This window comes from Apus apus, chromosome 3 (genome assembly GCF_020740795.1).
Source record: "Apus apus isolate bApuApu2 chromosome 3, bApuApu2.pri.cur, whole genome shotgun sequence".
NCBI lineage: Eukaryota > Metazoa > Chordata > Aves > Apodiformes > Apodidae > Apus > Apus apus.
The window spans coordinates 44,982,641-44,994,905 of record NC_067284.1 but is presented as its reverse complement, the minus strand read 5'-3'; the positions used below and the strand labels follow the sequence as shown (position 1 = coordinate 44,994,905).

General features: G+C 36.3%; 1 protein-coding gene across 7 annotated transcripts in view; it reads left to right on the top strand.

The window, feature by feature from the left end:
- CCDC88A (coiled-coil domain containing 88A) overlaps window positions 1-12,265 on the top strand; it is a 74,423-nt gene that overhangs the window by 36,583 nt on the left and 25,575 nt on the right. For all 7 annotated transcript variants that reach the window (XM_051616034.1, XM_051616033.1, XM_051616032.1 and 4 more), the window contains 6 exons: window positions 868-1,014; window positions 2,048-2,192; window positions 2,943-3,127; window positions 4,963-5,100; window positions 7,617-8,687; window positions 9,191-9,318. In XM_051616034.1, coding sequence (XP_051471994.1) covers window positions 868-1,014; window positions 2,048-2,192; window positions 2,943-3,127; window positions 4,963-5,100; window positions 7,617-8,687; window positions 9,191-9,318 — 1,814 coding nt within the window. The remainder of the gene's footprint in view (window positions 1-867; window positions 1,015-2,047; window positions 2,193-2,942; window positions 3,128-4,962; window positions 5,101-7,616; window positions 8,688-9,190; window positions 9,319-12,265) is intronic.

The following is a 12,265-nucleotide window of genomic DNA, read 5'->3' as shown; positions in this document are numbered from 1 at the left end:
CAGCGTGGCAGGCTGTATTTTAAGGATGTGGTTGCATTTTCAGAACCATGTCCTGACTTTGGCCTTAAGTATGTTTGCCCAGTGCCCTGTAAACCCAGTTATGGCCTGTAGGAAATTATTTTCTATAAGTTTTGTTTTCCATTTCTTGCAATTCAAAGATTAGGGAGTTCAGTCTGATAATAAGATAAATGAAGGACTGAAAAGTAGCATCTATATTTCCAGTGTTTACCAATGGCCAGTAGTGGGTGCTTAGAGGAGAGTAAAAGAACAAGGCAAGCCCTGGGAGAGGGCAATGGGGAAGTATCACCAAGCCTCCAGCAGTCTCTGCTCAGGGAAATTGCACTCTGAGGTGGTACTTAAGAGCTTTTTTTGCCTTCTCTTGCATGAATTGGATAACTTCTTGACATACAGAAGCCTTGTTATCTACACAATCAGGTAGCAGTAAGCTCCACAGTCCGTGGGCTGTGGCACACTGCTTTTTGTTTGTTTTGAGCCTGACACCTGTAGTCTTTATTTTGATGTCAGCCGTTTCCTTAGCTATTGTCCATATATGTGCAATAACTCTTGCCAGGTCACCTCTCAAATCACAGGGATATTAATGATTTGATTGAGGTTATTTATGTATTCTTGGTTGTTTAGGTTCTGTTTAATTTATCTTACGTTGTGTATCATTTTCTTTAAAAATTATGATGTTACAGTTTTGCGAAATTGCTGTCAATCTTTTTTATTTTAAAATCTGATACAGCTTCCAAATGAATGTTATATCATTAGAGCAGCATTTCTAAAACTAGGTATGATGTGTATCAGTTTATATGAATAGGAAAATATCTCTCATTATGAACTTTTTTTATTGCTTAACTCTTACAGGAGTTAAAAGAAGACAATCAAGTGTTGCTGGAAACAAAGACTATGTTGGAGGATCAATTAGAGGGGACCCGAGCCCGTTCTGATAAATTACATGAGTTAGAAAAGGAGAATCTACAATTAAAAGCTAAATTACATGATATGGAGATGGTAAGTGTAAATGGAAGATAACAAGGCTAACTGAAACACATTACATTTCATTACATGTCATTTTTGTTTTTAATAAAATGAAAACTTCAACTGAAAATGGTAGGGGAGAGAAGGAAGGGATGTCTTGATTTACTAACACTTTTCAGATACATTTTTCCTACATTTTTCCTTTGGTTCTGTCTAGCGAAGAAAAAATTGCAAAGGCAGTGTTCTTCCTAAAGGCAGTGAAGTGTTTAATCAGACAGCTAAAATATTATAAGAAATAAAGAGACTCATTAGTCAGAACTATAGGATTGGGTGTTTTTTTTTAATGTGAAAATAGTCTGTTGTCCCTTAAGTACTTAGATAAAAGAGATTATTCATATTTCAAAGTCTGGCAATATAGTGACATATTTTTCAGAAGGTTATTCCCAAAGTATTTTCTGTTTTCAACCAGTTTTCCTCCAAAAAGTAAGTATTCCAAAATAAAAAGTCATCATTTACCTGAGTGGTCTTTTTCTAGTTTTCCATAAGGACTGACAGATTATTACCTTCTCTTTACTTACTTTTTCTGCAAAATATTGAGAGTTATACCTGCAACTTACTCCTTTTATAATAGCATGTGTGGGGAGAGTGGTTTATAGAGTCAGGTGAGACACGTACATGGAGGACCCAGTCCTATTACAGCTTTTTGCATCACAGCAGTCTTATGACAGTTTAGAGAAGATGAAATTTTGCTTCTCTCTGGTTTTTGTGTGTGCTGCCAAGCTGTGCTTATGTATACTTTCTTTCCTGATATTCTGAGAAGTGAATTTTGAAAGAATAAGTAGTCACTGCCATACGTTACGATGAGAAGAGGTTCTCTGCATATTTTTCTTTACTGATTGTAACACTTCTGAGTTCTCTATAATTTTGTCTGTTCCTCTTTGTCTTACTGTGTCTCAGAAAATCAGAAAATGCATTTTGCATTTCTGTGGCATACTAGATACTAAAATATTGTGTACATGCTGAGACATATTTTTTAAAAAAACTTATATGCAAAATAATTTTTAAGGAGCGTGATATGGACAGAAAGAAGATTGAGGAACTCATGGAGGAAAATATGACTCTAGAGATGGCTCAGAAGCAAAGTATGGATGAATCATTGCATCTTGGCTGGGAACTTGAACAGATAAATAGGACTACTGAAATTTCTGAAGGTAAATGTAGTAATATTGCAAACTGATAAAATGGGAAAATTGAAAGCTCAGACTTTGGACAGCATTAAGAAACTACAGCTCTTGACTTCTGAAGTGCAGGGTCTTTCATCCCCTGGAGAGATGTCACAGTTAGGGGGTTATTTTTGTGCTTGTTTTTGTTGTGTTTGGTTCTTTTACTAAGTCCTTTGTATCCTAGGACATACACCTTACATGAAAAGTCTCTGTTCTTGTGATACTTGTTCACTTAAACAGAGATTTAAAACCTGCAAACACTTGGAGTTACATTGTGTTGCCATTCCAACTTCTGTACACAGTAGCACAGATCATGAGACTTCTTACTTTTCTCAGAGTTGAGAAAGATTTGTTAAGACTTCTCAGAGTAATTGTTTGCAGAGATAGCTATGACAAAAAATATTATTCTTTTAGTATGTCATGCTTGGTCATACGCTGAAAGCAATACAAAGGATTTGTGGAGATTTAGAGATCAATCTTCAGTTGCAGGAGAAAAATATCTGCTGTAATTAGGAACTGTAGAATGAGTAGAACATTTCCTTTTATGCCTCTGCGGTGTTGTCTGTTGGGTAAGGAGAATAGGTCATTTAACCTAATTAAATCTGTTCACCAGGGAGGACCATCAAAAGCTTCTAAATCCCCTAAGTCTGCAAATACAAAGTCCAAAACTAAATGTAGTAAGTTACGTTTTCTTATATTATTATTTTTATTTTATTTAATGCTGTTTTTCTCTTCCAGTGCCACAGAAATCTCTTGGTCATGAAGTAAATGAACTGACATCAAGCAGGTTACTGAAGCTGGAAATGGAAAACCAAAGTTTGCTGAAGACAGTGGAGGAACTACAAAGTGCAGTGGGTTCTGCAGAAGGCAGTAGTTCAAGGATTCTGAAAATGGAAAAAGAAAACCAAAGACTTAGCAAAAAGGTAATGATCAATGTATGTTTGAATTGTGTGAGTTGCCTAATGTTGCTTGCCATTTTTTATGTGTAGTTTTATGAATTGCCCTTAGTTTGAGTGTAGTGTTACTGGGGATCTGAAAAGTGTTACCACATTTCTAAGTTTATGGTGAAAAAAGAAAACAACCTCAGAGAGTTTTTTATCTTCTTTAATTATGCATTTTATTAATGATGTAAGAATGGCCACTGTATTCAGAAAGGTCTTATGCCAGTGAAGGAAAAAAATCAGTATGTTAGTGTTGGGGTCAATATTTTATGAAACTTGAGAATATTATTTTAATTTTGTATTTAAGCAGGGGAAGGTACGTGTACATGGATGTATCAGCCACCTAAGCAGAAAACTTGGTTGTGTCCCCTCATTTTAATTGAGGGAAGATGGGCCAACGAATCAATAAGCAGGTGAACGGGAGGAGTTTGTCAGATTTATCTGTGCTGATCTACAATTATTTACTCTCCAAATTATGCATATCAAATAGAGCAATTCAGTCAGTGATAATTTATACAGAATAAAAATTGAAAAAAAATGGGGATTAATTACAGTGGAGTAAAATGTCTGAAGTTTCTGAAATAGCTTTTACTTCAGCCAGTGTCAGGTGTTAGAGATACTATTCTTAGAGAAGAGCTGGTAAGCGATAGTTAGATAAAATAAATGGAAAGGAATCCCTTTTGTATTCCATACTTGCATGTTTTCCTGACTTCTTAACAATATGGTATTTTCTGTGCTAGAAGGATGGCTGGGAGGGTACAAAAGAAAGGAATAGGTGTAAGAAGCAAGCAATAGTAGGTCCTTGTGGTTGTCTGATACTGTTCTTACCACTTTGAATGTCTGGTGATGTCCTTTTTCTCACTTGCCCCTAGAAACAGTGCTCTGAACAGTGATCACTTCAGCAAAAAGTGTGAAGTTGAACAGAATGTCTGTTCTGAACCCCATGAATGTAGTCTTTCTATGTGGACACCCTTTGTTTTAAAAAAACAATGCTACCATAGAGTCTTAAAAATATGGTAGAGAGACACTGGCCACAGAAACTCCACTCCCAGTGCCTGGCTGACAGACTGTTCCCAGACAGAGACTGCATCCTTGCTGGGGCTGTTCAGCCAGTTACTTCTCCTTTGCAAAAAATCTATGAAAGTGCCAACATCCCTGGAAAGCAGGCATTGGTCTGCTAAGCAAGTGGCCAGGAAAATTTCAGTTGGAGAGGAAGAGGAAAGCAAAAGTCTGGTCAGGCATTAGTATTCTCATCCTGAGAGAGAAATTTAATTCACATACAGACCTAATATTGTAGAATCATAGAATTCATAGAGTTGGAAGGGACCCCAAAGATCATCTAGTTCCAACCCTTCTGCATGGGCACACCTTCTACTAGATCAGGTTGCTCAAAAGAAATCTATTTCATTCCAAAGGAATCATCATCAGCATCCCTTGACTATTTGAGATAGATCAAACACCATGCAACCCTTGTAAGTTAAAAGGGATTTGGAGGAACAGTATAAATCTCACTAAAATGGAATTTTAAAAGAAAAAAAATATGTTTGGGGAAATATCGAGAGCCTAATAAAATCTGACCAATTTTCTTACGCCAATGAGCTTTGTGGATATAATCTTCTAAGCCAGGAAGAAAATTCTGGCAGAAGTAAATTTATTCCTATAACACATTGTTTCAGGTAAATAATAGAAAATTCCATTTTGTTCTTTCCTTTAACTTGCTGTATTCATTTTTATAAGGGTACCTTCAACCCACCTGAGAGTAATACTGACGTCATTTCTTAAGTACACTTTACAAAAATGTGTTTCTCTCTCCCTAGCTTGAAGAGCTGGAGAATGAAATTAGCCAAGAGAAACAAAGTCTTCAGAACAGTCAAAATTTGAGTAAAGATTTGATGAAAGAAAAAGCACAGCTTGAAAAGACACTTGAAGCACTTCGAGAAAATTCAGAGCGACAAGTGAGTAGCAGAATCAAAAGTCTTAGTGCTGCATTGTGCTGGACTGTTCTCCCTTTGTACTTTTTTGCAGGCATTAAGGGATTGTAAATGCAGCAGACTGGCCAAAAGGCCATATCTGTGGCAAAAGAGCTTGTCCAAGACCTGCACCCAGAGACAGACATGACTCATTTTTAGCTGAGGCTTTACTGTTAGTTTTACAGCTTTTTAGTGTTCTGTAATGCTTCTGTGGCTTTCATGGGCTGTGCGTTTGGTATAGTTGCTTAGAGGGTGTAGCTGAGCCAAAACAGAAAATGAGGAACTTTGGAGGTAAGCCAAACACCTCTCAGTGGAGGAAACCAGGTTCCAGACAGCTGGTCAGTGTTTGAAGTACTGTCAGAGTATTAATGAGAATTATAGCAGGGACCTGACAGAGACCAGCATAGCAGAGCTGCTCTGGGACTCTGCTGCCCACTCTGTGCCTCCTGTGTTGCTCACACTTTATCTGGGGCAGAAACCATCATATCCAGCTTCATGGTAGTCCCCAATAGTATAATGTATTCTAGCTGTGACTTGAAGAGAGATAGCAGAATTTATGTTTGGTTGCCAGAAACTGACATCTGGGTCTGTAAAAGATCTGAGCTGTAGTTGGGAAGGTACTCAATGTCACTGATGTATCTGTATTTAATGGGTGCTAACAGCTTCAGAGGTCTTTGCAGAGCAGTTCAGAGGACCTGTCAAAGGCACCACTAGGAAATGAGTTACAGAAACTTCTGGAAATCCCATCTTCAGTAATTAAGTCCTTTCAGAATTAGGACTGTAGTAAACTTACATAAATTCCACTGATATTTCGTGATGAGATTGAAATCGAAATTAAAATTTAAAAATGCCAATCTTGTCAAAGGGCACTATTTTAGAATACAGAATACTGTATTTCAAAAATCCTGAATTTTTTTAAAGACCTGGTTTAATAATAAAACTAAATTCTAGAAAATAAAAATAATCACCAAAACTGTACTTGGCATTGAAGCTTTACTTACATTTAAAGAGAGCAGTAGAAATAATTTTAAAGAAAATGTTCCAGTGTGTTTTGTTTAGATGTGTTCATTGTTACAATAATTGATTTATACGTTCTATTAGAAAGGTACTCTTAGGGGGAAAAAAAAGGCCTAAAACTTTCTGGAATAAATCCTAAGTCTCTATTCAGCCCTCAGGGGTTTTTGTGTCTGTAGTAGGACTGACATTTCAGTGGGACTATTTCTGCTTACAAATAATATACTTAGGACCTATGATGGGTTGGCAGCATCTTTTAGGTCTTTTAAAAATTCTGTGCTGAAACTTACTGGAGTCAACTGTAGAAGATTGAATTTGTTTTCATCAGAAATTATGGAGGAATTGCTAATGATTTTTTGTTAAGCTGGGATTAGAAAAGCAGAACTCATGGGATGTAATTATGCATGTTCAGTAACATACCAGCTTACATAAAGAAGTGTTACAAAGTTGTGTTTTTAGACACCTGTTAATTAGTTTCTCGTTAACCTTTTTAGAACAGCTTGTCATTGCTGGGAATAGAGCTGTAGATCCTGTAATTAATAGTTACATTCAGACTTAAATATGAAAGAGCTGTCTATAATTTTATCAGTGTGTTTTTCATTGCAACTAGCACTTGCTTTTCTCCAAAACAGTTTCTTGTTGAAACATCCCTTGTGCTGTGTTACTAGTGTATTCTTAAATACTGATCTAAACAGTTTTCTGGATTTTGCTATCTGTTGTTACATATCCAAAAAATGACATTATTTCGAGTAACTGAAAAAAAAAGAATACTAAAAATTAAGATGTAAATGCAGCCTTTATCCTTGAAGTAGGTCTGGGGATATGTTACCTAGGAAAATTAATTCAGTTTAATATGATTTGCTTTCTCTGAAAGCTGTTTTGGAACAGGATGTCTAAGAGCTCTCTTTTTAACTAAAAAATTATTGTAACTTTGTGTTTCTTCCCAAAATGTTACTTGCTGTGGTCAGGATGCCCTCATATCCCACAGACTACCTCTGTATTTTCCAAGTGAAATAAATACACTTTTGCAGCTCCCACTCCTCCCTTTATCTCAAGTTTGGTTTAGAATTTAACTGCAGTTTTGTTCTTTTTGGACACATGTCTCTGGAAATTACAGAGTTTAAGAAAAATAACCTAAATCTGGGTAAAGGCCAGTAAAAATGAAATGAAGCTAAGAAATAGATACAGCTTCGTTTCAGTTTGCACTTTGGTAGTTTTATTTTTCTGTTATCTGCTAATATCCAAGAGGAAGATATTTGAAGATTCACTTTGACTTATTTTGTTGTCAAATTTCCACCTGTTTACACACGCAGTGTTTGTCATGGTGCAAACAAATACCAGTAGAGAAAGAGATTATTTTTATTAAAGCTTAAAAGAAAAGGGAAATATAATGTGATCTTATTACCTTAGTAGCTTTCAGTTTATATATGAAAGTAATTACTCTTTCACATTGCTCACCTGAGTTTACAATTTTCCCCCCAAATTAGATTAAGCTATTAGAACAAGAAAATGAACATTTGAATCAAACTGTAGCTTCTCTGAGACAGCGCTCGCAAATCAGTGCTGAAGCGAGAATGAAAGAAATTGAAAAAGAGAATAAAATCCTTCATGAGTCTATTAAAGAGACCAGCAGTAAGTTAAACAAGATTGAATTTGAAAAAAAGCAAGTCAGGAAGGAACTGGAACACTATAAAGAGAAAGGGGAGAGAGCAGAAGAGCTGGAGAATGAGCTGCATCATCTGGAGAAGGAAAACGAATCATTACAGAAAAAGATTACTAACTTAAAAATTACTTGTGAGAAAATAGAGGCCTTAGAGCAAGAAAACTCAGACCTGGAAATGGAAAACAGAAAACTGAAAAAAACTTTGGATAGCCTAAAAAATCTCACTTTTCAATTAGAATCCTTAGAGAAGGAGAATTCACAACTTGATGAAGAAAATTTGGAATTAAGAAGAACAATTGAATCCTTGAAGTGTACAAGCATTAAAGTGGCGCAATTACAATTAGAAAATAAGGAACTGGAAAGTGAAAAGGAGCAACTTAAAAAAAGCCTTGAACTCATGAAAGCCTCATTTAAGAAAACTGAACGCTTGGAAGTCAGCTACCAAGGCCTAGACACAGAAAACCAAAGGCTCCAGAAAGCCCTTGAAAACAGCAATAAAAAGATTCAGCAATTAGAAAGTGAATTACAGGATTTAGAGTCTGAAAATCAGACTCTCCAAAAGAACTTAGAAGAGTTAAAAATCTCTAGCAAGCGCCTAGAACAATTGGAAAAGGAGAATAAGCTGTTAGAACAAGAGACTTCTCAACTGGAAAAAGATAAGAAACAGCTGGAAAAAGAAAATAAGCGGCTTCGACAACAAGCAGAAATTAAGGATAGTACATTAGAAGAAAACAATGTAAAAATTAGCAATCTGGAAAAGGAAAATAAATCTCTATTTAAAGAAATAGTTGTATATAAAGAGTCATGTGTACGCCTGAAAGAACTAGAAAAAGAAAACAAAGAACTTGTGAAAAGAGCTACCATCGATAAGAAAACCCTTGTCACTTTACGAGAGGTAAACAGAAATTGATTACCATTCCCACATTAAGCTGTTGGTAATGCAGATAAGTTATATCTGTATTCTTGAAAAAAGTCTGTATTTTGTATTTTTTATACTTTAATGTGTAGACTATTAACACCTTTAATGGTTATTGATGGGAAAGTGTTAGATAATGAAAATTTATATAATAATATAAACATATTACACTTACAGACTGTCATGGAGTCTTTGTTAAATGAACATTGCTCAGATTCTTCATGTTAGTATTTGTTCTGGCTGAAACCAAATTTGAAAGGGAAGTTCTAAAGCAAGGAAGAGAGTAAACAACTACAGTGAGATCGTATTACAGTTAACCATGTAATGTCTGATACAGCTGAAAGCCAACAATTAGAAGGAGAGTTAATGTTGAGTTATTCAAGTCACATAGAGATGAAGGACTCTTATCACACCCCTTGAAGAATTGAAGGTGCATTATTTTATTTATATGATAATCCTGACTGTCATTTTTTCTGTGTAAGGACTTGGTGAGTGAAAAATTGAAGACTCAACAAATGAACAATGATCTAGAAAAACTTGCCCATGAACTTGAAAAAATAGGCTTAAATAAGGAGCGTCTGTTGCATGATGAGCAGAGCAGTGATGACAGGTGAGAATGTCAAGGCCTACCTGGAGCAGTGTAGGAATGAGGGTCATTTTTTATTCATAAGGATAAAATGGTTTTACTGACTGGTTTTGTTCATAGATTTTAAGGAGCATTAATAGACCCAAAATAGAATTTGCTGCTCTTTAAAATGAATAAAGTACTTGATGTGCTTTTACGTTCAGCTGTCTCTAAAAGTGAGTTACCACTTTATGTTACATACACTAAGAAACTTCTTGAAGTATGTCAGTGATAAAGGGAATATGCAGTTAAAATGTTTTATGTTTTAGTTAGCAGCAGGAATAGTAGTAGTAAAAGCTAATAGACCCAAAGTGGATTTTTACCTTTTTGGCTGTTTGACTTTTGTCACATAGTGGTTACCTTAAACTGTCTCACTCTTTCCTTCCAACTATTTACTTCTAATTTTTCCTACCAAAAGGAAGCTGTTTGCGTTCCTGCTTACACAGGGAAGTATCCAATACTTGAGTGTCTCCAAAACTTCATACTGGCTCTTTCACTCCACCACACCTGCCTTTGTAAAGCAGCTGCTGCCCTGACATCTGTTTCCTCTCCCGTGTGTTGTGTTCTGTCTTATCCTGCAGGGATTTAGGGGAAATTTGTGACAGGAGAAAAGCTGACTAGTGTAGGCTTCCAGCCAGTCTTTATTTCATGATGCTATTCAGTTGTGCTCTTTAAAAAAAAAACACAAAACACAACCAAAAAAACCCAAAAACACACACAAAAAATCCCCCACAACCAATAAAAAGAACAACTGCTGTCATGATCAGTTATTACAACTGATTGCCATGAACATGTAGATTGATTTGGGGCATTCTGTATAAAAAAAAACCACACAACAACAAAACACAAAACCGAACAACATTTTTTCTTCTTCAGTTTTTCCTTTCTTGCTGCCAGCACTCTGTTACTGGGATGGTGCCAGCATCCTGTAGGGAGAGACTGTCACCACCTCTTGTTCTCTGCTGGTGTCTTTCATCTGCCTTTCTCAGCTCACAGATGAGGGGTACTTCTGTTAAGAAAAGTCCTTAGAACTTTGACTAGTGTGATTTCTTCAAATTTAAGCACTACTGTCATAGTATGTGTTAGGTTTGTCCTTAGGTGAGTATACCATGCAAAGAAGAGCTAATCCTTGAGTTGAAGCTTAAACTGCTTAGATGAGTAAGTCCACATTAAGCAACATTTTTCTAAATCACGTTCTGGATTCCACGTGGTTGGAGTGAATGCTTCCACAAAGGGGGTCAGTACTCTTCTATAAATGTGCTTTTGCAGAGTTACACTACATGAAAAGATTTGTCTACTGCTTTCCATACTGTAGTGCTTGTCCTTTAGAGGTGCTGATAGTTCTAAAGATTGGATGTTGTGGGTTCACTTCCCATAGGTTAGTTGTTTTTTGACAATATATGAATTATAACTTTGGGCCATACAATACTATTGTTTCCTTTGCATTTGAAAGAATGATGTTATAATGGATCTATAAATTATAATTTGGAAGAAAATTTTGAGTTACAGGTCTCTATGGAATGGGGAATTTTATCCAGTTTTCATTAAATTATAATCTATAAATTAACTTTTAACGTATGTCTGGGCCCTGTTATGACCTGTTTCTTTGGTTCCAGGTTAGGTGCGTATGGGAAATATACAAATAAGTTATTTTCTTTTTCATCCCCCCCATCCTCCCTTAGTGCTTTTCTAATGGGTATTCCTTTTTCAAGAAATCATTGCATGGTTTTTGCTATGTATATATGGTATATTAAGAGCACAGCCCAGAGAGCAGGCTCAAGCATTGCATGCTGGTTGACCTGCACTTGGCACATGTCAACTGCTGGCCTTAGATCTTTTGTCATTTGATGCTCAGATGCACTGTCCTAAGAGAAGCTCATGCTTAATTCTCTGGGGATTGCCTTTCACCAGGAGATAACGCCTGTCTAGAAATGTGTTGATGGCAAGCTTGCTTGGCCAGCACTGGCCACGTGAAAGCACCACGAAAGCAGATGGAATATTTGATGGTACAAGATATTTGGATGTCAGGCTGGGTATAATGGGATCTGTGGGGAGGTGTGCAACAAGCTTCATATCCTGAAGCTTACCCAAAACATTATGTGATGTCTACCTCTGAGCTCAGGCTTGTGACCATGCAGATTGAGAGGTGAAAAAACTTGGGCTATTCTACTGTTTTGAGCTTCTTTCCAAACCAGAATGTAGATCTACCTTCAAAAACTTCGTGTAGAGCTGGGTGATTGTGAATGGGGAATATTTGTTTTCAAAGTGGTTGGTTTAAAACTGTGCTCTGCCACTGTCCTGCCTTTCCAAAAGGTACCTGGATTGTTTGCTTTATGCTATTACCTCGGAGACACATTAGCAATTGTTTCATCAGGCCTGTATGTAGAAAGCTAAGTTCATTATTGCCAAAATTTCTTCTAAGTGTATTTTTGGTCCCCATCTCTCATTTTGATGACAGAAATTAAAAATACACAATTTTTCTCTCCCTGAGTGGAAAGAACTGCTTGTGGGTTTTTTTGTTGAATGTTCTTGACAGCCCTTCAGAGTCTTTCTGTTGGGGCCTAAGCTGATCACATTTGATCAGTTAACTCTGACAAGTTTTCCATTTTTTCTCACCTTTCAAGTGCTCTTGTCTGTAGACAAAAGATTTATGGATTTTGACCCTGAATCTGAAATACCCAAATCTCAGTGATGCTAGAAAATTTGTACCATCCTTCATTATTAGGTGTTCCAAAGGAAACTGGATATTTGGTCTCTGCTATTAGTCTTTTTCCTTACTTGTGTAACTTTTCAGTAACAGAAATTCTTACTTGCAGCTGAATGTATGCTTCAGCTCAAGAAGATAAAATGCTGTCTATTCCAATAGTCATAAGCTGCCTACCATTTCTTATGTCCTTGTGAATTACTTGTCATACCTTAAAAATCTAGGATT